At 47.6% G+C, this 26,859-nt stretch overlaps 1 protein-coding gene across 3 annotated transcripts in view; it reads right to left on the bottom strand.

Moving 5' to 3' along the window:
- Nucleotides 1–4,669: 4,669 nt before the first annotated feature.
- Nucleotides 4,670–26,859, bottom strand: part of MCC (MCC regulator of WNT signaling pathway) — a 359,158-nt gene continuing 336,968 nt past the window's right edge. For all 3 annotated transcript variants that reach the window (XM_038769406.1, XM_038769407.1, XM_038769408.1), the window contains 2 exons: nt 12,587–12,709; nt 4,670–11,169 (listed from right to left, as the gene is read on the bottom strand). In XM_038769406.1, coding sequence (XP_038625334.1) covers nt 10,989–11,169; nt 12,587–12,709 — 304 coding nt within the window. In that variant the 3' untranslated portion in view covers nt 4,670–10,988. The remainder of the gene's footprint in view (nt 11,170–12,586; nt 12,710–26,859) is intronic.

Here is a 26,859-nt window from a genome sequence, read left to right as displayed (position 1 = left end):
TTTTGCAATCCCAGTGCATCAGAGTGGCAAAGGATGGCTTAGACAGGCACACGGTGTGGAAGGGACCACCAGTTGCACGTCAGTTTTGGTTTTCTCATCCACACTCGTGATCAGTAGTGTTATCTTTGATCCCGAAAGATAGCTAGGGCCTGGGTGTTTATGCCATTCAAACCAAGGTGAAGTGGAAAGGGCTTCCAAAGAGCAAAGATGGTGACTTTTCCCAGAGGTGTGGGCTATCGTGCGTGGTTGAGAACTGCGTGTAAGGACACACCATGGAAGGCAGCATTTAAGGTGCATGTCTTGACATGTAGTTCTCTTCGGGAGCTGCCCATCAAGGTGTGGAGTGGATCCTGCTATGTAGAGTGAAGTGGGGTTGAGCTGTCTGGAGGGGGGACTCTAGGTAGAAGTGTGCAGAGTCTGAAAGGAGGTACCCTTTACAATACCTCATGAGTTTAAAGCCCATTCTTCCACTTGCCCTAAAGGTAGGTAGGGTCAACTTCCAGGGCTTCTCAAAGCAGTCTTCCATAACAGGCCAATCCTCAGGGCAAACCAAGGAGCAGGTCTCCTGGTCCTGGCCTTGATAGGAAGCCCAGTGTGGCTGTCTTTCTTGGACTCTCCTTTCTGCCCCTCCATCAGGAATGTTTTCTCCCTCTGACCCACCCTGCGTCTCCCTGTCTAGTCCATAAGCCCGTCGTGGGCAGGTAATGTTCGTTACACTGTCTGATGGTACTCTCCCAGGCGCTTAGTACAGGGCCCTGTACACACTAAGTGCTAAGTAAATACAAGTGATGGATTGATTGCCCCTGCCAAAAAGCAGGCATTAGGCCTATTAAGGAACCCCCTCCACCCTCCACCCCCTTTGCCTGGCAAGCTATGCATTTCCTGCTTTACGTTGGTAGCAGGAGGCAAGTCCTCTTGGACTCGAGAGATCGTGGGGCAGAGGTTCCTGGCTAGGTTTCAGGTTAAATAATCCAGGATCATTCTTGGTCATCTGACTCAAAATGGAAAGTAGAAGCCAACAGAGGAGGATGTCACGGTCACATTCTCTCAGAGTTGCTTGTGAGCATTTCACCACCTCTGGAATAGGCGTTTATGAGCGGAAGGATGTTAACCATTTAGAAAAACTTCCAGTTGTAAATACTCTTAACCGGTTTTCAATTGCAGCTTAAACATTTTGGACCCAAGACTCTACATTGCTATTCATTTTTAAGCTTTGAGAAATAGTTCTATGTTTCCTTATTTGGGGCACAATAGACACTTGGCAGATTAGCTTGGCTTTTGAGTTGACTGTTTTTTTTGTGGGGTTTTTTTTTTAATGGCCCCGGGATGTGCATTCATGAAAAAGAGCAGTGAGTATAAAAATTAAATGAATGCTGCCCAGTGCTATGTTTTGTCAAAAACCTCTTAACACTTTTAGCAATATGCTAATCTCAGAAAGGGAGAGGGTCAGAAATAGGGGAGAAGGGGTTGGCATTTGCACTGTTCATTAGATTGTAAGCTCCTCAAGGGCAGGGACTATGTCTTCTATTTTTATTGTATGCTCTCAAATGCCTAGTACAGTACTCTGCACGCAGGCGCTCAGTAAATACTGATGTTGTTCACATACTGTACATAAGCACTGATTGGAAAGCACAAGAAGACGAGTCTGCATCTCCTTGTGCATTTCACTACTGTTCCCTGAGCACAATGTGCTTTCAGCCACACCGCAGGCAAGACCCCGCTGTCTGTCGCAGTCATTTTAATTTCACCTTTTGGCTCTGGGAAAAGCAAGCTGAAAGAGCTTTGGACTTTGCTCTTTCACTGACTGAAAGCAAAGCTGTCTCTTGAGAGCCGGGTGCCTGTAATTTCACTCTTTTTTACTTTATTATCTTTTCTCTCATTCTCTCTTGATACAGACATATATATTTCATACATAGATGTTTAGCATGCCAAATTAAAACTTGATGAGAGGGGTGTGTGTGTGTGTGCGCGCACACGTGTGCCGCTTGCAGGGGAGGAGAAAGGGTGGGAATTTGTGCTTTGGGGAACAGGCACAGCCTCATAGTCCAGGGAGAAAGCAATTAACATTTTTGTCTAGAGGTTTTGGAATGTTTGAAAAACAAACAATTCACTAGTCTTACAAGCAAAAAGGAAGACAACATTGACATGAAGCATGTTGAAGACACCAACCTAAAGACATTTAATATACGGGCATCCAGATAATGGTAGGCAAACAGCACTCAATAAGGAAGCAATTAGCAAATCCAGTTTTATTGAGACAGGAATGGGGATGTTTCAGGAGGGAGTTTTAAGGCATACTGTGTTTTTAAGATCACCATTTCCCACCCCAGTGAAAGTGTGACCTCCATAAAATAGTGGTTTAGCAGTTTGCTTTTTTTTAAAGATTTATCTCTTGCAAGGGAGATTGGGAGCAAAACTTGCAAAAAAAAAGTCTATGGCAGTAGTCAAATTATCTGCTTTCTGTTTTGTAATAACTATTAAATAATGACCATTAGTCACTTTATAAGACAGCATACCCATTTAGAGTTCAGAAGAGTGGGCTGGATGCCCCAGTGCCCATAGCAAGTGATAGAGTGGGATCAAGGTCAAACCTTTTGGGTGACTAACTTGTTGCAGTAGCAACTCACCACCTCCTTCCACGCTACCTGTATGTCTGACCATGGGCAAGAGAGTAGGGGGGTGGAGGTGACAAGCAAAGGTTTTCTGGCAAATGGTGTGAATATGTCACACAAGGCAGTTTAACAGGTATGCGTGGGTTTAATTTGTGTCTCGGGGACAAGACTACCTGAGGGTTCTAAAGACCAGTCCCTGTGTTCATCTCAACAGAATACATTCATTCTAATTGCAGCTATTTAATAGTTATTACAGAGTGACTATTTTTGAAGTAGTTTTGCGTACACAGTTGAGAAACTGTAACATTCTTTGTTTTATTAAACAGCGAATGTCAACTTGGATGGTTTCCTTTGTATTAATGCTTTTTTTACTGTTGAATATTGAGATATTGACTTCTGTATAATTACTGTATTAACTTGAAGTACAAGAGTGAACAGATTGCTCTCTGCAGTGAGCGACATCCATGAAGTTTACTGCTGAGGCTGTCTCGGTTCACAGCTTTAGCATAGAGTGTTTCTGTTCATATTGCCTTAAATGCCAAATACCAGCATGGATGCCACAGATAAAAGGTCAGCACTATAGATTTGAACTGGGCTACCCACAGCTGAGAAGGTGGTTGGTTGTCTTTGGAAAGCAATGACAAAGGCCAGTGCAAACATTTCTCTGAGGAATTGAGGTGGGTACTAACCTGAGGGAATGAAGATTTGATGCGATTGATCAGTCAGTTCTGTTTCAGTATTTGTAATGTGAACAATACATTGGTGATTTACTTGTCATCTTAAGTTTCATTAAAAATCAGCTGTTTACAGTTTTGTGTATTCATGTGAGCATGTCATTTTAGAGGCCAGAGCAGAGGGGCAGTTTTCCCCTCCAACCCACCCGCCTTCTGGAAGAGCACCTGCTGAAAGGCAGAAACCCAGCATTGGATTTATTTGTTTGGTGGCATTGGAAGGTGTAACTTAACATATGGTTTTATAAGCTCGGGAGTTAGTAAATGTTGGAGAGTGAGGCCTGCCAGGTAAGATGTCATGCAGTTAAAAACAAAACATTGATTATTTAATGATTTATTTAGGAGCAGCAGCATGGCTTAGTGGAAAGAGCACGGGCTTGGGAGCCAGAGGTCGTGGGTTCTAATCCCGGCTCCACCACTTGTCCGCTGTGTGACTTTGGGCAAGTCACCTAACTTCTCTGTGCCTGTTATCTGTAGAAGTGGGGATTAAGACACTGAGCCTCACTTGGGGACAACCTGATTACCTTGTGTCTACCCCAGCGTTTAGAACAGTGCTTGTTATATAGTAAGTGCTTAAATATTATTATTATTATTAAGCAGTTGTGGGGCAAGCCTGAGTGGCTGGGGGTTAGCACTTAGAGGTATTGAGCCTCAGAGCAAGCCCGTGGCAAATCCTAGTTGTCAGAAACCATAATCACATCACCCTGTCTGACTTCCTGCAATGGAAGCAGTGCACCTGAGTTACTGGTGTCTCCTTCCCCCTCCAGCCTTCCCCTCTTTCTACTGTTGTGTCGGGGCAGCCTCCACGTGGCTGCTTTTTTATTTTATTTTTTTTAACATGGTCTTTAAGCACTTAATGGGCCACGCGCTGTACTAACCACTAGCGTCGATACACAAGCAACAGGTCAGGCACAGTCCCTGCCCCAGGAGGAGTTCACAGTATTAACCCACATTTTGCAGGTGAGGTAACCAAGGCCCAGAAGTGAAGTGATTTGTCCAAGGTCACATCGCAAGCAACTGGTGGAGCTGGGATTAGAACGCAGGTCCTCTGACTCCCATGATCTTTCCACTAGGCCACGCCGCCTGCTGGGAGGAGAGACTTGCACCCAAGCACTTAGTACAGTGACAGGACACAGTAAGAGCTCACTAAATACCTTTGCTTGATGCCAGAACTGTAGGCCAGGGAGATGGAGGCTCAAGGGCAGAACTTTTGCTCTTTACATCCTTCCACCCATCCCTGGGCATGAATGGAGGGAAAAATCTTTGCAGGTTAATATTAGAAGGGAGAGATGAGCATGGAGTCACAGACCCAGATGAACGTTTTGGCATTAGAAATATTTATTCAGAATATAAGAACATTTGTAAAATAAGTACTATAAATGTCTCTGTATAAATAAATGCAGTTTTCTTTACAATTCTATATCAAACACAAAATAGCTATTTTACAGCACCTAAAACTAAATGCATCTGAAATCAGGTAAAGCATCCAAGTGAAGGCTCTAAAATTACAAGATATAGTACAGTGCTAAGTGGCAGCTTTTAAATGAAATTTTCAATACAAACAGTAGGACGATACTGATGAATGCAAACTTAGCCCCATGTGCTTTTTAATAAAGGTGCCAGTACATTCAACCTGGTGTAGGCTTTCTAGTCGCTAACTGAAGTGTGGTATAGAGTAGCATGTTTTTTTTTTTTTTTTCAAACAATAGGAAACATTTAGGTGCAGTAAATAAGATTTAAAAATTGATTAAGATAAAGTTACAAATAAGGTGTTGGGGGTGTGTGTGGGAGGGGGCTTCCCTCATTTACTCCCTAACACCAGGTGCTGGTTGGCTGCTGCTGTTTTGCCAGTTTGACAAGAGGGAGCAGATGAGCTTGGTAGGTCCAGCTTGAGCAGAGGTGGGAAGGGGTTGCTTCTGCCAGCATCCACTTCAGCCCCTCCTCTGGGTCCTTCTCTTCCTCCCTAGCTCCAATGTGGTCCTGAGCTCTGAGCAAGCCCACGAGCTGCTGCTGCTGCCAACACCGTTGAGGGTGGAGGAGCAATCGGGAGGACAATGGGGAACTTACCCTCTGAAACCTCAGCAAGATGGAGTGGGTCTTGCTACATAGCACTCCCTCCCCCTCCCTGACTCCTGTCCCAAAGTACATTTAGGGGAAGGCAACCTACATTCAACTCAAAATAATTCCACCAGCCTCTCCCGCACCATAGTGATAGTAAAAAATAGCAGTCCTTCAGCTTGTATCCCCCCACCCCCCCCCCACTCCGATCTAGGGGAAGCATCGACTCCTCCAGTGTCACTGCTGCCCCTATTCAAAAGTCACCCCAGAAAACCAGTACAGTATAATCTCATTTATTTCGATCAAACAGGACAAGGCACAATCCATATTTTTATACACATTTAAATGGGCCCTACTGCAGGGTCAGCGTAAAATGCAAGAGAGCCTAGCAACATGGTACTTGCGACAGCATTGCCGGTAAGCTCGACGGCCCAGCCCCATGCACACCTAGAACAACTGGAAACACTACTACATACCATCCACTAAACCGGGGAGCTGGAGAAAAAGTTGTACTGCACTTGGAAGCGGAGCTAGCCCTGGGACACTACTTCAAAGCATTTCAACCCATTTGAAAGCCACTAGGAGAACAAAATACATCATATCTAAACATGGTCATTTCCCTTGGCAGTGCTGTGCATCTGTCTGCCTACTGCTGTGGCCTAAGGCTGCCCAGGTTGCAGCTTGGGTAGGACCTAGGTCACCATCTCCAGTGAGACTGCTTGGTCCCGATAAATGAAGGCGGGGCTGTAGAGCAACTGCCTGTTAGTGACAGTGCAACGCCCAGTTCTCAGTTGGTCTGCAGACCTCATTGGTTAACATGGTCATGAAACAGATATTCAAATTTGATTGTGGTTGGCCCCCCCCGGCCCCAAGCCTGGCCAAATTTGGGGGTGGTGGGGAAGAAGAAATAAGCACTAGAAACGGAATCTTTATCCAGTACCATGCTGGGCAGAGGGAGCAGCTGCCACAGGAAGCTAGAAAATGCTGGTCATGGTCTTAAAACAACAAAAAACTTACTGGCACTACAGCAGGCTGCAACATCAGTTCCCTAGTGCCTGAATTGTTTAAAAGTAGGGATTATTTTTACCCAGAGTCCATAATGTACAAACTGGTGTTTTGCCTAGATTTTTCTCTTGATAATAATGATGGCATTTAAGCGCTTACTGTGTGCAAAGCACTGTTCTAAGAGCTGATCCAACTCGATGAGTGCCTAATAGCAAACCCTCACACTCCTCTGTTCTCCCACACTGCTCTCAAGTAGGGTCAAGATTCCAATCCTGAGACCAAAAGGTCTAATGCTAATGCTTTGAGTTGATGCGAGCAGACAGGACAGTCAAAAACCATTTACCTGGGCAAAGATGCATGTTCCCAAAGGCCTTTCTGCCACAGGTTTCACTTCTTACTGACAACCCTCTAGCCTGGTTAAAGCAGTAGTGGGAATGAGGGAAGGGGTGTGGAGGGTGATTTTTAAGAGCCATTAAGACAGACCTTAAGGCCAGGCACTGATCCCATGTTCTTGCAAGGGCCAGAAACCCACGGGACATTTTGATTTCAAAAAGAACTGCATGAACCCAGCAGGGAGAAAGGAAATCCAACTGTTCATCACTTCCCCGGGGAAAAGCATTTTTGGCCAGAACCCAACCCTTTTAGAGTGTAAACTCCTTGAGGGTAGGAATCTGGTCTACTTACTCTATTCTACTTTCCCACGTGCTTAGTGTAGCACTCTGCACACAGTAGGCACTCAAATACCACTGACTGAGGGATTAGGGAAGATGGCTGCAGACTTGGGCCTTGATGGAAGAGCCACGTGACTTGCAATTGGATTTCCAGTGCCCGCTTAAATCAATCACAGGCAAGCACTTGGGGGAGGTAGGAGACATCTTAGCGACATCTTAGAAACAGCTATTGGACTGTTGTTGGTGTGCCAGCTCTGCAATGAGCAGGAGGCATATTCTGGGGCTTAGAGCAGCACAACTGGAATTGAATGCAGCCCTTTTCCTTAATGAAGGGCCAATTCAATGTATCCCAAACCAAAGAGTTGGGGATACCTTCATCTATGTTAGAAGACAGGCCTTGCCCTACTGCCGACAAGGTAGTTGACAATTTTCCAAAGTGAACCAATTCCTGCCCTGCCGGTGCCCCTAGAGGACCCAATAAGCCGCTCCCACCCTATCTCCTCCACCCCCAACCTCGGAGCATCAAAACCCACCTTGCTCTGCAGGCTCTATCAACGGCTGCCCTCACAACTGGCATCCACAGCTGCTGCCTTAAATATGCTATGACCGAGGTTGAGGATCAGCATCCACATCATTCCTCAGAGAAGACAAAAAAAGGGAACTGAATAATGGATAAATTTAGTCATGCCCCACCCTCCGTGTTGAAGTTAAAACATCTGAACACCCTTGGTGAGGGTCACCCTTTTGGACCTCAGTTCCACAGGGGTTTTTTGTTTTTTTTTTACAAAGAATGAAAGGAATAATTTTTTTTTTCTGCCCCAGAGGAAATCCGTAAACCAGAGAATGTCAGTTCCTGGCAATCTACTCCAGGGGGCTCTCGAACAAATCCAGAATGGGAGAGGGGTCAGCTAGGAGGAGTGGAGCCCCGGGAACTGGAAGGTTGAGGAATGATTAAAAAAATATCTGCCTGGAACTCACCTTAGGCACCCTCCTGACAGGCAAAAGTGCTCATAAATGATCCTCCACAGACAGGCGGGGCGGGGTGTGAACTGGGCCCCGGGTGGGTTGAAGGAAGGGAGGGAGGAAGGGAAGAGGGCACATATGAGAGTACCCAGAGGCTTAAATGCTGGTGATGTTGACAGAAAAATGCACCATGTTGGTCAGAAATGGAACCAGTACATGCACCAATGGAAACCATAACATCTCTGCCACCTTGAATGTAATTGTGCCACCAGTTTGTAGTTTGTGAACCAATTTCCCCCTGGACCCCAAACCATCAGCATGAAAAAGAGCATATTATCATATTAGCTCTCCAGCTTTGATTAAAGGTGCCTTTTTCTTACCCTATGAAGTGGTTCCTGTGCAAGCACTTCACTGTCATTTTTCACTGGTGAACACAAGGCCCTTATTTCACTCTTCTCTCAAGTACAATTTTCACCCAATCCAGTATATGTGTCTCAACACAAAGTATACCCACATATGTGGGCTGACAACTAAGAAGGTATTGGAATGTGTCCTTTTTCTCCAGAAGGCTTGTAATACAGGGCAGAGCCTCAACAGTTATCTGGGCTCATTTAGGTGCAGTCTGGTGTTAAGGCAGAGAGGTGAGCTAGATGACCTTTTAGGGCCCCTTCCTAGCCTGAGACTGTGCGACTGTCCATTTACTGTACAGAGTCAGTGCAGCAGATGAAGTAGGGAGATTTTATGGATGCCGCAGACCAGGCCCACTGAATGGCTTTGGGAAAGTGACCTGGAGTCCTTCAAATCACTGTTAATAGCAAGCATTCACTCCCATCATTCGAGAGGGAGAAACTGAGGCACACTGGCCCTCAATACTTATCCTCCAGGGGGGTCATTGAAGCACTAATATGCACATCCACTCTCCCTAGGGGGAGGGGAACAAAGTTATCTCCTCCCCCACATTTCTGCTCTCTCCAACCACTGCCACCAATAAAGTTGGGGACAGAAAGCCTTGGGGAGGAAAAAAATAAAAACAAAAACCAAATACCAGTCTTCAATGCGCCAAATCCATTTAAGCCAAGAGACAAACCCCCTCCTTCCCGTGTCAAAAGGCCATTTCAACTTAGTAAATCTTTCCCAAAGCAAAAATAAATGAAGTCCACTGTTGTATGCCAATGGCATCTAAGTGCCCAAATCTGTTGGGCATTTTCATGGTGATCAAAGCCTTCATAAAGCTGTTTTTCTCCCTACTGAAACAGATGGGACCTCAGATGCCAAAGTAGGTGGGGGGTGGGGAAGGGTTGAGAAGAGGGGAGGGAGAAAATCCCACTGCAGTAGAACAATCACCTCCTCTGTGTCCCGCCAGAGCCGACTGCCCTCAGAGAGCTTTTTCTCCCAACAACTGGTAGCCCAGGCCACCCGCAGAGGCTCTTCCTGGAAGAGCTGCTGGTTCAACTGGGTCTGGATAAATCGCCACCTCCCGGAGGCACAGTGAAAAAAACTCCAGTGGTGCTCGGTAACCCGGTGTCTACCAGAGGGACAGAGGGAAGGATGGTGGGGACACAGAGAATATGGTGAAAGATGCTCAACTTTTTAGTCAAAGAAGCAGCAGCACCACCATGGGAAGCTACAGCAGGGAGCCAGCTTGCTCACTGTTCCCGGCATCTTTTGGGGGAGCGAATGGAAAAAGTTCCTCAGATGTGAGGAGTCCCACAGAACACAGTGATGCCCATAACAGGGGCTCCCCACAGGACAACCTGAAACTGGCTGTCAAAGATCGGCTCCTGGGGATTAGGCCACTGGCCCTGTTGCTTCAAGAGGAAGATCCCTCCGGAGATTCATGCCCGACTCTATACGTACCCACGGATACTTAGGTTGAACCCTGAAATAACCAAAGCAGTAATACCCTGGGGGCTAGAAGCAATAAAGGTGCAGAGACACGGCTCTCACTGAGGAAACCAGAGGTCCACAGTACTGGTCTGGCCAGGTGTGCCTTCTGGCACGGCCTCCACAGGGCCCAACCTACTTCTCCGCTAATATCGTCCTTTGGAGCTAGCCTGTTCCTTGAGGGAGGGCTCCCTTGTGGTGCCTGGCTCCCCTGGAAGGTGTTTGCTTTCTCCCCACACTTGGCCCAGATCACCCCGCTGGGGAAAAAGCCTCCTGAGCTTGTGTTTCTTGTGACCTCAGTGGACTCTGAGAGTGAATCTGGGACATGTGACCCACTGCTGGGATGCACTATATCCTCTCCACATCTGGAGAACCAAGTCACCTCAATGAACAAATCAGCAGAACCTCCTCGGTTCTCTCCACGTACAACACATCACACTCAAAATTCTTATGCACTCCACACGCACGCACGCACGCACGCACGCACACACAAACGTGCACGCACATACATCCTCCCCTGGCAACGTAGCTATCTCTTGTCAGTCAGGGCTTACCCCTGAGGAAGGCGCAAGCAGGGGAAGGAAGCTGGGAGAGCAGAAAAATCGATTCTGGTTGCTGTGAAGGGAAGGAAGAAAGCATGATGTACAGGCTGATGTGTGGCCCAAGGATGTAAGAGGAGGGGAGAATGTTGAAGGCAACGAGGGACCAACCACCCGTGGAGATCTGGGGAAGGGAGGGAGAGGGAGAATCTTATTTACAGACTGTACACTGAACGCTGGAATGAGAAGGTGCCATCCTTTCTGTGTTGCCCACAAATAGTGCATCACCAGTGGCCAGCTGCCAGCACCCGCCGCTTGGGACCCAACAAAGCCAAGCCCCAGGAGGAACTCACCTAACCGGGGCCGCAGCACAGAGCTCTGGCTGCTGACCTACCTGCCAAACTTCCCTCGCGCCCGGCCACCGTGAAGGCTCTACCTTTCCTAGTTTCCCACCTCCCCTTCGTTCCCACCGTGTTCTTCTCCGTCGGGCTTCCAATGGCACAATCGTCTGAGTCTGCAAGCCTTTTACAGGGAAGTCTCGTTGGCATGTGGCCTCGAGTTTTCCTCTTCCAGCAGAGCAATTCTCTGTTTGAGCATCCGCACTTGGGTCTCGTGTCTCTCCACCATGGCCATCATCTGCGATTCCAGTTTCTTCAGCTTGTTTTGATGCTTCTTCTTGGCTTTCTCATAAGCTGCCACGAGGTTACTGCACCAACAGGGTAAAATGCAAGGTCATAAGCCATCCAGCCCGATGGCACCATGCTGACCAGGTACCTCCGGCGCAAAGCCTGACCCGAATCGGGTCCATCACACAAGAAATGAAATACCGAGGGGGAGCCCGTAGCAGAGGCCTGCTCTGCTGCAGCAACAATAAATATAGTAGTTTGGGAAAACATGTCAATGGAGAGATTTTAAAAATGCACCTTCAAAACCTCATTAAAGCACGTGAGAAAGAGGGAAAACCTTTGGCACCTTTCTCTGAATCCTCTTTAAGAGTATGGACTTGTAAAACTGAAAAAGCAAGTACCATAGATTCAGACCTTCCTCTACGTGCCTAGAAATTGGGCCTACAGGAAATCATTACAAATTCAACATTAAGACATGAGGTATCAGTATGTCATCTCGGCTGATGGAAGTCACCTGCAGCTCAATCACCCACTGTACCAACTGCTGGGAAGAGAAGGTGTTTTTCATTCCTTAATGTATTTGTTAAGTGCTTACTATTTGCCAGGCACTCTACTAAGCACTGGGGGTGGATACAAGCTAATCAAGTTGGACACAGTCCATGTCCCACATGGGGCTCACAATCTTAATCCCCATTTTACAGATGAGGTAACAGGCACAGAGAAGTTAAGTGGCTTGCCAAAGGTCACACAGCGGACAAGTAGTGCAGCCCAGGATAGAATTCAGGATCTTCCAACTCCCAGGCCTGTGCTCCATACACTAGGCTATGCAGCTTAACTGGAAGGTGGTTCCAGGTGTGGCCTGGTTCAAGGATGGGCCCAGATTCAAGATGTTCGGTGGGGTGGGGGGGGGAAATCAAAGGAAGTATGCCTTGGCAGAGAGACGGGGGACACCTCTGTTCAGTGAGGGTCTGTCTGTTATGTGTCCTCCACTCTCTGAGACAGAATGGCAGAGCTGGTGTAGGACCAAATCAGTCTCCAGAACCAGTGGTTCCCAGATTCAGGCCAGGAGGGAAATGGTTTCAGGCATGGAACGATACTGGGCTGTAGCTAAGGGGGCCGCATCCTACCTGATTCTCCTAGGCCCCACGCCACCCCAGAGGTGGCCGCCCTTTGCTTGGGGCCACTATTGATGGCACAGCTGTAGTTCTCAAGTGTCCAGACAGCCTAACCTGGGGCTAAGCCCTCAGGAGATCAGGAAAGGGGCAGAGGCAGCTCAGCCCTGACCTGTCCTCTCAGAGCTGAGCCAGAGGTCACTCAGCCTCCTGGGACAAGGAAGCTCGGTTGTGTGCGTGTGGTGGTGGTGGGGTTCGGGGGTGTGGTGGAGAAAAGTAATTCTTCCCAACATGCTTCTGCCTGTGGGTCGGTGGCAAGACAGAGGCAAGACCAGAAAGTGGCTGGCCCTCCTCTCCCCCCACCCCTGTCTGGCCCCCGCATTACCTGTTTGCTCTTTTCAGGTCATTAACAAACTCTGCAGATTGCTGGTGCCGTATCTCGCTGCTCTTGGTCAGCCTCTCCAAGGCACTCACCAGTTCCTGCACCCTGGCCTTCAATTTCTTCTCACTGCATGGGGGACAAACAGCACACCAAATATGACCTGAGATCCCTGTTTTCACTAGTGTCACCTTCATGTGATCAGCGCATTTCGGACACACCCCCTCTTCCTGACAGAGCACAGGTTCAAAATCTGCAGAAGTGGACTCCTCGGCTAGGACGACCGCAGTTGAAAGTCATCTGTTTACCTGAACCACGGTTAGCTGAATGACTAAGGGCCTGGCCTGGTACAGGCAGCCATAATCTGGTCCGTGCTACCAGTCAAAGTGAATTTTCCAAGCCCCTCTCCCCAGACTCAACAACTAAAGGTGCTGAAAGCGAGAGCCCACTTGATGGTAGGATTTAGACCAATTCTGAGGATCTCAATGCACTTTACAATCTTGAAATAACAGGTGTTCGGGTCTCCATTTTTCAGAGTTTCGCACCAAAAGCATAGGAAAGTTAGGGAACTTGTCCTATGCCACACAAGAGAGTGGCAGAGTTGAGATTCCAACTTGGCACTGCTAATCCAATGTTTCTGAGGTTTTCCACTTCTGGGCTGGCTGGCTAGCTTGAGCATGCCCCCTCCCCTCTATGCCTCTGGCAAAACCCCACTGGGTACTCTTTGCACTGACATTCTTATTTATTGAAAAAACCTGGGAGGAGAGGAGAGGAAAGGAAAGCTTATTCAGTTACATTAGAGGGTTGCTTTCTTAGCTCCTGAGCTTGATTTATAATTTAATTTCATTTCCCTGCTTTCTTTCTCATTTCTCCTTCCTGAGTGGCCAGTTGGGCTCCATATTTCCTGGCCCCTTTGCTAGAAATCCATACTAATCATCTTAAGGCAATTGGAAAACAGAGCTTTCCCATGTCCACTCAGCATGTTGCGCCTCCTTGGCTTTCCAGAAAGGGGCTGAATCTGGATGCTGACCCTGGGCCATGTCTTGCAATCTAAGGCCACACCAGAGATGGGAAGCTGCCCGCAATTCATACTTGCCCCAACCCAAGGATGGATGATCCCTGAAACAAATTCCCTTAGGCCTCCGGGAACCAGGGGGATGCCTGTTTTGGGGACCGGGGCTGGATTGAGACAGAGGAGTGGACTGGAAAAAGTCCTGGAATTCCCAGCCAGGCGCCTGGAGTGGAGATAGCATGACCAGAGGGATTTATTGTCATTCTTCTTAGTAGTAGTAGTACTACTACTACTGTATTTCTAAGCACTTACAATCTCTCAAGCACTGTTCAAGTACTGGGGTAGACACGAGTTAATCAGGTTGGACACAGTTTCTGTCCCACATGGTGCTCTCAGTTTAAGGAGAAGGGGAGAACAGGGTTCCTCCTCTCTGCATGGTCTTCAAAGCCCCACATGTTAGTTCAGCGCTATGAAAAAAAAAAAAACCCCAAAAAGACCAACAGTCTTCCAGCAACCATAGCTTCTGAGAGCAGCGTGGAGGAGCAATTTGTTTCTACAGTGAACTGAGGAGAGAAGCCCAGGCCCCAGCTGTGTTGCAGAGGAAATGCATGCTTCTCTGCCTCCCCTGTGGGGATTGCCACCAGTCAGCATTTCCCGGGGAACCACCCTCTGCAACAGGCTGGGTTTCCCATTACGAGCTGGCATTTTTCAACCATACTAGGGTGAGGCAGGGGTGGTTTTCAGAAGACACTCAGGAAGCAAGTTGAGTGTCATAACAGCTCTGAATCCATCCTGCCCTGGATTACTCCCCAGGGTGAAATTCTTAATTGTGCCCCTGGCACAGGCATCTGAAGGCAACCAATGGGCACTGCCAATGGGTTCACTTCAAATAGTTCTTCTGGTTAAAGGAGCAGTGGGAATCATTCTCATCGCACAAACCCAACAGAAAAGAAAGCCCTGAAAGCATTGAACATTCTGCCAGCAGTTCAGCAAACCCCACAATAAAACATTTTTCAAAGAGCAGTAGCTTCTAGGCCCCAACCCCAAAGACAACAAAGAATTAATATAAAAAGGGGAGATTATGGGGTGGGGGTGGGTGGCAACTGTTTTGTTTTTCAAAACCAAGGGCATCCTGCCCCTCCTCACTCCCAGGGAGGAAATCAAAGCGGCTGGAAGAGTTTTGAGTGTCTTTCACTCTCAAAAATGAAAATGGCATTCCTGAGAACAGTGGGTCTCCTGGCCTCTGCCCTAGCTGGTGGTCCTGAGCTCCCTCCATCCCTAGCCTCTGCCTTGCTTATCAAAATGAATGGGTCAATGACACCAACACACATGCAGGGCTGAGGCTGGTTACTTGACTGCCCCCTGGTTCCCAGAACATTTTCCCCTCAAGTTAAGGGTTGAGGAAGAAGAGGTGGGGAAGGGGAGGGAGAGGTAGAGTGGGCTGCGCCTACTGCATTGTTGGTCCAACAATCCCCACAACCCCAGAGAGGGACCCGAGAAGCAGCACAGCCTACTGGCTACAGCAGGAGTCAGAAGGACCTGGGTTCTAATCCTGGTTCCACCACTTGTCTGCAGTGTGACCATGGGAAAGTCACTTCACTTTTCTGTGCCTCAGTTACCTCATCTGTAAAATGGGAATTAAGACTGCAAGCCTCATGTGGGACATGGACTGTTCAACTTGATTAGCCTGTATCTGTGACAGTGGTTAGTACAGTGCCTGGCACATAGTAAGTACTTAAAAACCATTTGGAAAAAAAAAAAGAATGGAAAATCTAAGCTTCATGAAAGTCTCACTGTATAAACAACTCCAGAAGCTATGCCGAACCCCGTCAGTTTAGGCCTCAGGTCAAAACACTCTCTCACTCTCTGCCCAGCTCCCATGAACCCCTTCTGCCTTCTAGTGCTTAGAACAGTGCTTGGCACATAGTAAACGCTTTACAAATACCATTATTATTATTATTATTCCCATTGTCCGCCCCCCTCTCCCTCCCCCCGGCCCCAAGATCCTGGCCCGGCTCCCAACATGCCCTGTGCCTGTGGAACTGCCAGGGATTTTAGATGTGGCAGCATAAAGCCTCTACAAATTTCAGGACATTGGGAAGCTTTGGTTGTGATGCGCCAGAAATCCCTGCTGATCCCCTTTACCACTGGATTGTTGGACTCCAAGTCTCATCTTTCATGCTGTTTCTGTGTGCTTATTGGCTTCATCTTTCCTTATGTATCTGCCCCCAAACTCCTCCACCTGTTCATTTTTACTACGTGCCAGGGACTGTTCTAAGCACTGGGGTAGGTACAAGTTAATCAGGTGAGACACAGTCCATGTCTCACATGGAGCTCACAGTCTTAATCCCCATTTTACAGATGAGGTAACAGACACAAAGAAGCGATGTTACTTGACCAAGGTCACACAGCAGACAAATGGCAGAGCCGGGATTATAGCCCAGGGCCTTCTGACCCCCAGGCCTGTTCTCTATCCACTAAGGCATGCTTCTTCCCTCGTGAGCCCCCGGAGTGTCAGGGATCATGTATTTTTCTCCAGTGCTTACTTAGAACAGTACTCTGTATGCAGGTGCTTAATAAATACTATTACTACTCTCCCCGAATCCCTTGCTGGCTAAATGCAAAGAGGTTTCGGGATAAGGGTAAAATATAAATTTCAATTTCTAATTTTGCACATGCAGTAGAGCCTTAGACCAGTCAGTCACTGTACTAAACACTTGGGAAAGTACAATATAACAGACACATTCCCCACCCACAACGAGGTTACAGTGTAAAGGGGGAGAAAGACATTAATATAAATAAAATTACAGATATGTAAGTGTTGTAGGGCTGGGACAGGAGCTGAATAAAGGGAGACAGGGTGATGCAGAAGGAAGGGAGTGGGAGAAGAGAAAAGGAGGGCTTAGTCAGGGAAGGCCTCTTGGAGGAGATGTGCCTTCAATAAGACTTTGAAAGTGGGGGGAGTAATTGTCATCAGACAGGAAGAAGGAAGGTCTTCCAGGACAGGGGCAGGAGGGAGGGAGATGAGCGGTGAGATAGATGAGAATGAAGTACAGTGAGAAGGTTGGCATTAGAGGAGTGAAATGTGTGGGCTGGGTTGCAGGAGAGTAGCGAGGTGAAGTAGGAGGGGGCAAAGGTGATTGAGTGCTTTAAAGGAGATGATGTGGAGTTTCTGTTTGGTGTAGAGGTGGACGGGTAACCACTGGAGTTTCTTGAGCAGAGAAACTTGGCCTGAACGTTTTTGTAGAAAAATGGTCAGGGTAGCAGAGTGAAGTATGGACTGGAATGGGGAGAGACAGGAGGCAGGGAGGTCATCAAGAAGGCTGATCCAGTAATCAAGATGGGATAATAATAATAATGGTATTTGTTAAGTGCTTACTATGTGCAAAGCACTGTTCTCAGAGCTGGGGGTGATACAAGGTGATCAGGTTGTCCCAGGTGGGGCTCACAATCTTAATCCCCATTTTACAGATGAGGTAACTGAGGCACAGAGAAGTTAAGTGACTTGCTCAATGTCACACAGCTGACAAGTGGCGGAGCTGGGATTAGAACCCACAACCTCTGACTCCCAAGCACATGTTCTTTCCACTAAGCCATGCTGCTTCTAGGGATAGGGTAAGTACAGTGCCTGGCTCATAGTAAGTGCATAACAAATACCATAATTATTATTATAATAAGTTATTATAAGTGCTTGGACTAATGTGGTAGAAGTTTGAATGGAGAGGAAAGGGCAGATTTTAGTAATGTCATGAAGGTCAAGCCAACAGGATTTAGTAATGGACTGAATATGTGGATTAAATGAGAGGAGTCAAAGTTAACTCCAAGGTTACAGGCTTGTGAGGCAGGAAGGATGGTGGTGCCATCTACAGTGATGAGAAAGTCAGGGGAAGGACAGAGTTTGGGTAGGAAGATGAGGAGTTCTGTTTAGACATGTTTGAGGTGTTGGGAGGACATCCAAGTAGAGATGTCTTGAAGGGAGGAGGAAATGCGAGACTGCAGAGAGGGAGAGAGATCAGGGCTGGAGATGCAGAATTGGGAATCATCCGCATAGAGGCGGTAGCTGAAGCCACGAGTGTGAATGAGTTCTCCAAGGGCATTCTGAGGAGCCAAGGACCCTTTGAAAAGGTGACTCGGTGCTGGACAAATCTGAAAATTTGGGGGCTTGGACAGGCTAGATGCCGAAATGTCAGGGGCTGCCTGAGTTTGGACTGGAGAAGGGAAGGATAGGACTGGTTGGGGATGGGTCCACGTAACTCTCAACTAGGGATCCCCATGACCTCCCGACAGATTTCCTGCTTCAGTGCCCCAGGCCAGCTGATTCTGGGACTGAGCCTCCCGTGATCCAGAACTTGATGGTGGCAAAAGACCAAGAAGCTCTTCCACAAACACACACACACAAAAACCCCTCGGCTCTCCTCAGTCAGGATCTGAGTGCTAAAGGGATGAGATTCTGGAGTTAACTGAGGTGACTCTGAAGTAAGGTATGATACAGCGTCAGGGCTACCTGAGTCTACTTCATCTTTGATAACGAACAACTCACTTTGGATGTCTTGACAACCGGCCCAAGCGGCTTAAGAGAATCATCATTTTCAGCGGTGGCCTGCTCAACCTACACTTTGTGAAGGACTCATTTCTACCCAATGGCTTCCTCCTTCCTGATTATTATGGGAACGCTGTCAATATAACATGCACACATGTAGGAACCCCAGATAATACTCCAGAAAATATAATTCTAGCCTTGCAAATTGCATTACAATAATTCATTCAAATATTAGGAAACAAAAGAAGGCCTGCCCAGACCCACATGAAGTTCAGGAACTGCTTTTCCCACTGAAATGCCCCCAAAGCATCAGCCCAAAACCGGACTATTTTCTGTCATAGTATCTTTTACTCACACTGCACCTGAAAAGGCTGAGCAGGATTAAATTACATAAGAGTAGGCCAGGGAAAAGCAGTGTGTTTTCATAAAGGGATTGGAAACTGGGTAGGAAGTTCATGACGTGAGGCAGATGATAGGAAGGCAGAGGCACTCTTGACAGCCAAGGTTAGACTGAATGAACTTGTAGGAAGGAAACCAGAAGCAAATAAAAGACAAGAATAGATACAATCTGTGTAATCGGTTAATACCCAGGTGTTTTACAGTCAAGGGTAGTGAGGAATTGGGAGTAAGGCCTTGAGATGGCACCTTTCCTTGGGTGTGAGAAAGGCAAAATTCAAGAAGTCATTCCCACAAGAGTTTCTCCGTCCAGAACCTCTCAGGAATAATGGATTCTACTGCACAACTAGCCTTCAAATAATGCAGATGCTAACTATTGGGACTGGATTGCTCAGAAAACAACCAAGCTCAAAAACTTCCATCTTGTTCATGTGTTAAGCACTTACTATGTGCCAACTACTGTTCTAAGCACTAGGAAAGATACAAGATAATCCGGTCGAACACACTCCCTGTCCCACATAGGGCTCACAGTCTTCATCCCCATTTTACAGATGAGGGAACTGAGGCACAGAGAAGCTCAGTGACTTGCCAAAAGGCACACAGCAGACATGTGGTGAAGCTGGGATGAGAACCCAGATGTGTGCTCTCTCCACTCCGCATGTATGTCACTGTACCCACTATCGCAACACCCCTCAGAGGAGTGAAGACGGCTCCAGCCTCATCACAGACGAGGCGGGAATGCTGACGGGATAGCGAGCACACTTCAGTATTCTTCCTAACGCACCTGCCCCTAGCGAAGAAGAGGCCCTCCAAAGAACCGACCACCTGGCAACATGCAAAGACATAGTGCTTTGTCCCAACTCTGGAGAAAGTCACCGCAGCAGTCCCAGCCATGAAAGATAGCAAAGCACCTGGACCCGCTCAAACACGTACACAAGCTCTTCTGCAACACAGGGAGACACCAGAGAGATGCCACATGATCTCAACGATTCCACCGTCATCAACATCTCCAGGAAGTAAGGTGAAAGAACAGACTGGATAAATCATCAGGGCATCACATTACTCTCCAATGCTAGGCAAGGGTCTAGCCTGAATCCTTGGTTCCTGAAGAATACCACTGAGAGAACTCTTCCATGATTGCAATGTGAATTTAGACCACAGGGTGGCATAGGGGCTATGAACACTATAGGGGATATGATACTATTGAACGAACGAATGAAAAGCACCTGACACCATCACTAGATCCGGACTCACACGCCGCTTAGTACATTCAGCTGACATGAGACGTTCATCAAGATTCAGAGACTGTCCCCCAGTGGCTTAGCGGGTCACTTAGAGATGAGGGTTCTGTTTCTGATTCATTCCCTGCTACCAATCCCGTTCAATTTATTCTATGTAGCCATGCCAGAAGGTATGAGGGGCTGTACATGGATGACTGTGCCCCAGAGGCACACGCCCAGATTACAAGCAGATGATTGTCAACCTACTCACTGTACCTCATTCTCATCTATCTCGTCGCCAACCCCTTGCCCACAATCTCCCTCTGGCCTGGAACTCCTTCTCTCTTCGTATCCGACAGTCCGCTGCTCTCCCCTGCCTGCTTCAGAACCCACCTAAAATCACATCTCCCCCAACAAGCCTTCCCTAAGCCCTCGTTTCCCCTATCCCCCCCCCCCCCCCGCCCACCTTTTTATGGTTGGTATTTGTTAAGTGCTTACTATGTGTCAGGCACTGTTCTAAGTGCTGGGGTACATACAGAGTAAGTAGGTTGGACACAGTCCATGTCCCAGATGGGGCTCACAGTATTAATCCTCATTTTACAGATGAGGTAACAGGCACAGAGAGGTCGTGACTCACCAAAGGGCACACGGCAGACACGTGGTGGAGCCGGGATTAGAACCCAGGTCCTTCTGACTCCCAGGCCCAGGCTCTTATCCACGAGGCCACGTACCCCTTAAACACTTTTGAGAACACCCCGGCTATTCAGAACTTATGTAAGCACCCTTTTACTCTATTTTTCTCCCTATCTGTTCATTGATTTTAATGCTTATCTCTTCCCACAGGCTGTAAGCTCCTTGTGGGCAGTGATCATGTCTACCAATCCTATTATATTGCACCTTCCCAAGTACAGTGTTCTTTGCCCACAGTAATTACTCAACAAATACCACTTACTGACTGACCGTGAACTGCTTTGCAGAATCAGGCAAGCATTCGGGACTGACGAGAAATCTGAAGAAAATCCCAGGCAATGTATCAGCCTGCCTCAGGGGAGATCCTCCCCACGAACAAAGAGCTTTATTGGTGACACAGAAGCAGTGTGGCCTGGTGGGAAGAGCTGGGCTTGGGAGTCAGAGGGCCTGGGTTCTAATCCCGGCTCTGCCCCTCACCTGCTTTATGATCTTGGGCAAGTCACTAAACATTTCTGTGCCTCAGTTTCCTCATCTATAAAATGAGTTTTCAATGCCTGCTTTCCCTCCTTCTTAGACTGCATTTCATGTGGGAAAGGGGCTGTGACTGATCTGCATATACTGCACCCACCCCAATACTTAGTACAGTGCTTGGTGCTTAAATACCACAAATTATGATTATTATTGTTAATAAATACTGTCACAGAATTCCATTCATGAGGCAGAACACTGGCCAATGATGGGACAATACACAAGGAAATAGAAACTAATTCTACTCATTCCACGCAGGCAGAGCGTGGTGGCACCGTCGTATCAAGGTTCAGACCAAAGCTGGCAGAGTTGCAACACTGTCCAACTTTCTCTACAGCGGAGAAGCCCTGACTCCTCCCAGATGCAACATTTCACCAAGCAGGTCTGTCAATTGTCCCATATTCCATATGCACCATCAATTGGCAAGAAAGCACCTTACACAAAGAGGTCAAATGAATCATCGATCAGTGGTATTGAGCGCTTACTGTGCCCAGCACTGTACTAAGGTCTTGGGAGAGTCCAATACGGTAGAGTTAGTTAGACACAATCCCTGCCCTCAAGGAGCTTACGGTCTAGCAGGGGACCCAGATGTTAAAATAAACGACAGGTAGGGGAAGCAATGTAGTATAAGGATGAGTACCTGGAGGTGGGGGTGCGGTGAGTTTCAAAGTGTTTAGGGCATACAGACGTGAGTCCCGGAACAAGATCATTCTCCTAGCAAGAACAGTGATCTTTATAGAATAAGTGCTTACTAAAAACTCTTGATGGATTGTTTGACTGAAGCAAAACTCATGTCAAAAAAGCTTTGCTGGGTGGAGCATGTGAAGAGAACAGAGGACAGCAGGATAACCAAATAAGCTAGCATCTGGTGAGCTGAAAAGGGGCAGCCAAAAGCGGAGGGGATTGGTAAAATGCATCTTAGAGACAGCGGCATCCCAGCTGAAAACTGCGAGACAACTGCAGCAGACAGGCCAGAATGAGGCACTGCAATCCAGAGAGGAGTGGCTGTTTTTGAGCAGAAGCTTTGGGAGGATCGTGTGACAGAGGCAAAAGCTAAAATAGCACCAAGTGCCACAAAGAACAAACAGGACAGCATAACAAAGGGCAAAGTTTTAGGTGTGTACAGTGTGGTTAGAACTGTCAGTTCCCCATTACCTTCTTCAGCCACGCGCACACCCATAGGTGGCACCTTCTAATATGAAGGCCAGAGATCTACAGAAGCAGCAGGGTCTAGTGACTTGGGAGTCAGAGGATGTGGGTTCTAATCCTGACTCCACTTGTCTGCTGTGTGACCTTGGGTAAGTGACTTCACTTCTGTTACTTCATCTGTAAAATGGAGATTACAACTGTGAGCCCCATGCTGGAAAGTGTCCCATTTGATTACCTCGTATCTACCCCAGCGCTTAGACAGTGCTTGGCACATAGTAAGCACTTAACAAATACCATAATCATTATTATCATCATCTATGTGTTTCACGTAATGCCTGATTCCTGGCAATAAGGTTTCTACAGGCAGTGGTCTCCGGGTACAAATATGCCCCACCAGCAGCACCAGAGGATGTGACAACCCTTGAATGCAGTTCAATGTTTGCATGTGGGAACCAGAAACCTGAGACTGGTCTGTGCAACAAGAAATGCTCAGGTCCCCACATTTAATTTCCATGAGAGCTTCAAGGGCTTTTGCTCCATCTGAGTTTCTAGTTTCCACTGCTCCTCAGTGATTCAATCCCCCTTTGACCGGGGGCCCTTCCAGGTACTTCCTCCAGAGCTCGGCAACGATTTGAATGATAGAGAACTCAGAGGCGTGCTTTGTATTCCATTAGCACACGACAGGGCTAGGAGCATTTATGGAATTCTGAGCACAGCTTCCATTTCGTGATTGCTATTATAAATCAGTGGGATATGAAGAATCAGCAGTGCACATTTAATAAAACAGCACATTTTAAAATAATGGCTCTACTTATAAAATAGAGAATGGGCTCGAGCTGGAGGTACCCAGGAAGCGGGCTGTTCCCTTTAAAGGGACACAGACATTTTTTCATTAAGTTTGCCCACACTTCCACACACTCCAAACAGATGTTCCTCTGGACAGAGAGAGGAAGCCTCTCTGAAGAAGTGGTAGCTGAAGCTGTGTGAGTGGATGAGCACCCTAAATATAAGTGTAGATTAAGAAAAGAAAGGGTCCCAGAATGGAGCCACAGATGGGTGATGAAAGGTTGAAGGGGAACCAGCAAATGAAAGGGAGAAGTGGCTAGATAGGTAGGTGGAGAACCAGGTGACTACGGTGCTGGCAAAACCAAGGTCTGATGGTGTTCCAAGGAGAAGAGAGTGATGGACAGTCGGTCATAAATCCCGCCTACTTTCCCTCAACAATATTTCCCAGATTAACTCCTTCCTCTCCACCCAAATGGCCACCACCTTGGTTCTAGCTCTTGCCATTCCCTGACTAGGCTACCACATCAGCCTCCTCACTGACCTCCCTGCCTCCAAACCTTCCCCTCTTCTATCTATACTACACTCTGCTTGCCCAGACCATCTTTTTAAAAGTGTTATTTGGCACACATCTCTCCACTCCTCAAAAACCACCAATGGTTACTCATTTCTCTCCGTGTTAAACAGAAACTGCTGATGATTGGCTTCAAGGCCCTCCACCAGCTCGTTCTTACAAGGTCCTTCTCAGCCTGTGCTCTCCATTTCTCTCAAGCTAACTTTCTCACTCTCAACTCTCCTCCTTCAACTCTTTGTTCCCACCCTTCCCCCTCCTTGAGGCTCTCTTCTCCTTCAGATTTTCCAGACCATAGCTCTCCTCCTCTTCAAGGTCCTCCTCAAAACATCTCCAGTGAATATTCTCCCATTAAATCCAACCAGGACACACTGTGTCAACCCAATAGCCACCCTCAGTAATTAGTCAATCAATGAGATTTATTGATTACTGTGTGCAAAACAGTGTACTAAACGCTTGGGAGAGTACGATACAGAATGAATAGGCACATTCCCTGCCCTCAATGAGCTTACAATCTAGCAGTGGAGACAGGCATTAAAATAAATGATGGACATGTACATTAAGTGCTGTGGAGTTGAGGATGGGGTGAATATCAAATACTACAGTGCTCTGCATGTAAGTGTTCAATAAATACCATTGACTGATTGATTAAAATGGTGAGATATTTAACTTCACTATCAGGGGTGTCTTTGAGCATGAAAGGCAACTATGTATTTTTATGTACACATTTATACACACACACACAGAGATATAACATCTGTGTAATGCTGTTTTTGCCCCACTATTGTTTCTCATGGGGCTTGCCATCAATTTCCCCCTCTCTAGACTCTGAGCCCAATGTGGGACAGGGACGATGACTGAATACGGAATAGTGAATACTAAATATAGAGAAATGTAATACCTTTCCCCAAGCTTAGTACAGTGAGAGCAGACACTAGGTGCTTAACAAATGTCAGAAATGATGATGCAATAATAACAATAATAATAATCACAGGATTTGTTAAGGGCTTACATGTACCAGGCACCGTACTAAACGGTGGGGCAGATACAAGGTAATTGGGTTGGACAAAGTCCCTGTCCCACAAGGGGCTCAGAGTCTGTATCTCCATTTTCCAGATGAGGTAACTGAGGCCCAGAGAAGTCAAGTGACTTGCCCAAGATCACAAAGCAGGCACATGGTGGAGCCGGAATTAGAACCTAGGTCCTTCTGAAGTAGCCATGCTACTTCTCTTAGAATATGAATCAGCCCATGGGTCCTTCCCTGGGAACTGGACTTCATCCTGAAGTAAGGCCTAGGCCACAGCTTTTTGGCCCATGCATGAATTTACCCCCAGCTGCTGCAAGGCTGACTTTCCACTTTGATCATTTTAATGAGTCAGACAATGGCTTGGGGTCTGGGACAACAGCCTGACAGTTCTCCCTTTCCACAGCAGCAGAGGCCCATGAATGCCACTTATTCTTTCAGAGAGAAAGGAAGAAAAATATTTACCCGTCATCCTCCTCGATGAGCTTGCCTCATCATGTCACTGGAGTGAAGCAGATTCATTGTGATTTATTTTCTGCAGGGTGCCAGCGCCATGCGGTTCGCCAGCACATGTGCATTCCCACAAACATGTGTCTCATGTCCCAGCTCCCTGATGGACTTAAATACGCTTCTTGGCTGCTGGGGGTGGTATGTGTGTTAAGGGGAGGGGGTTGGGGGGGGGGAGCAGTAGGAGGGCTGCAGAGTCATGAAAAGGCAGGCAGGGAAGCCCAAATCCTGCAGATGGCAGATCGAGTGCCCGAGAATCGCTGCCAACCTAATCCCGAGTTGGCTTCTGAACGGCTGCAGATCCCTAGGAACAGGGAGACAGGAGTGTGGACTGGCCGTTACCTCAGAAGGTTATGTGGGCTGCTTCTGGCTCCCTCATATTCAGCCCACATGGGATTCAGTCTCAGAGAAGGCAGGTAAGATATGTTGTTTCCACTGAGTCTTGATCTTTGGTCTAGCAAACCATGAGGGGTGACTGCAATTCTCCATCACCCAAAAAGCTATCTTTGTCAACAAAAGGCCCATACGTGAGCAATACCAGGAGGTTTAGCAGGAAGGATATCAACTGGAGAGCAAATGTCTCTGCATGCTGACTTGTGTGCCACCATCACTAGGTCAGTTCCTTAGTCTTCCCAAGCCCCAGTTTCCCCTAAATCAATCAATCAATCAATCGTATTTATTGAGCGCTTACTATGTGCAGAGCACTGTACTAAGCGCTTGGGAAGTACAAATTGGCATCACATAGAGACAGTCCCTACCCAACAGTGGGCTCACAGTCTAAAAGGGGGAGACAGAGAACAGAACCAAACATACCAACAAAATAAGTAGGATAGAAATGTACAAGTAAAATAAATAAATAAATAAATAAATAGAGTAATAAATATGTACAACCATATATACATATATACAGGTGCTGTGGGGAAGGGAAGGAGGTAAGACGGGGGGATGGAGAGGGGGACGAGGGGGAGAGGAAAGAAGGGGCTCAGTCTGGGAAGGCCTCCTGGAGGAGGTGAGCTCTCAGCAGGGCCTTGAAGGGAGGAAGAGAGCTAGCTTGGCGGATGGGCAGAGGGAGGGCATTCCAGGCCCGGGGGATGACGTGGGCCGGGGGTCGATGGCGGGACAGGCGAGAGCGAGGTACAGTGAGGAGATTAGTGGTGGAGGAGCGGAGGGTGCGGGCTGGGCAGTAGAAGGAGAGAAGGGAGGTGAGGTAGGAGGGGGCGAGGTGATGGAGAGCCTTGAAGCCGAGGGTGAGGAGTTTCTGCCTGATGCGCAGATTGATCGGTAGCCATTGGAGGTTTTTGAGGAGGGGAGTAATATGTCCAGAGCGTTTCTGGACAAAGATAATCCGGGCAGCAGCATGAAGTATGGATTGAAGTGGAGAGAGACACGAGGATGGGAGATCAGAGAGAAGGCTAGTGCAGTAGTCCAGACGGGATAGGATGAGAGCTTGAATTAGTAGGGTAGCGGTTTGGATGGAGAGGAAAGGGCGGATCTTGGCAATGTTGCGGAGCTGAGACCGGCAGGTTTTGGTGACGGCTTGGATGTGAGGGGTGAATGAGAGAGCGGAGTCGAGGATGACACCAAGGTTGCGGGCTTGTGAGACGGGAAGGATGGTAGTGCCGTCAACAGAGAATAAATTAATGGGGTTAATAGTACACTGGGAAGCAGAGTAGACTAGAGAAAAGATCTCGGGTTGGGGGTTAGAGGATCTAGGTTCTAAACCCGCTCTGCCGTTTGTCGGCTGTGTGACCTTAAACAAGCCACTTCACTTCTCTGTGCCTCAGTTTCCCCATCTGTAAAATTGGGATTCAATTCCTGTCCTCCCTCCTACTTACACTGTGAGCCCCAAGTGGCACAGG

This window comes from Tachyglossus aculeatus, chromosome X4, assembly GCF_015852505.1.
Source record: "Tachyglossus aculeatus isolate mTacAcu1 chromosome X4, mTacAcu1.pri, whole genome shotgun sequence".
NCBI classification, from domain to species: Eukaryota; Metazoa; Chordata; class Mammalia; order Monotremata; family Tachyglossidae; genus Tachyglossus; species Tachyglossus aculeatus.
Note: the sequence above shows the minus strand (reverse complement) of the source record. Positions and strands in the feature narration are given on the sequence as shown.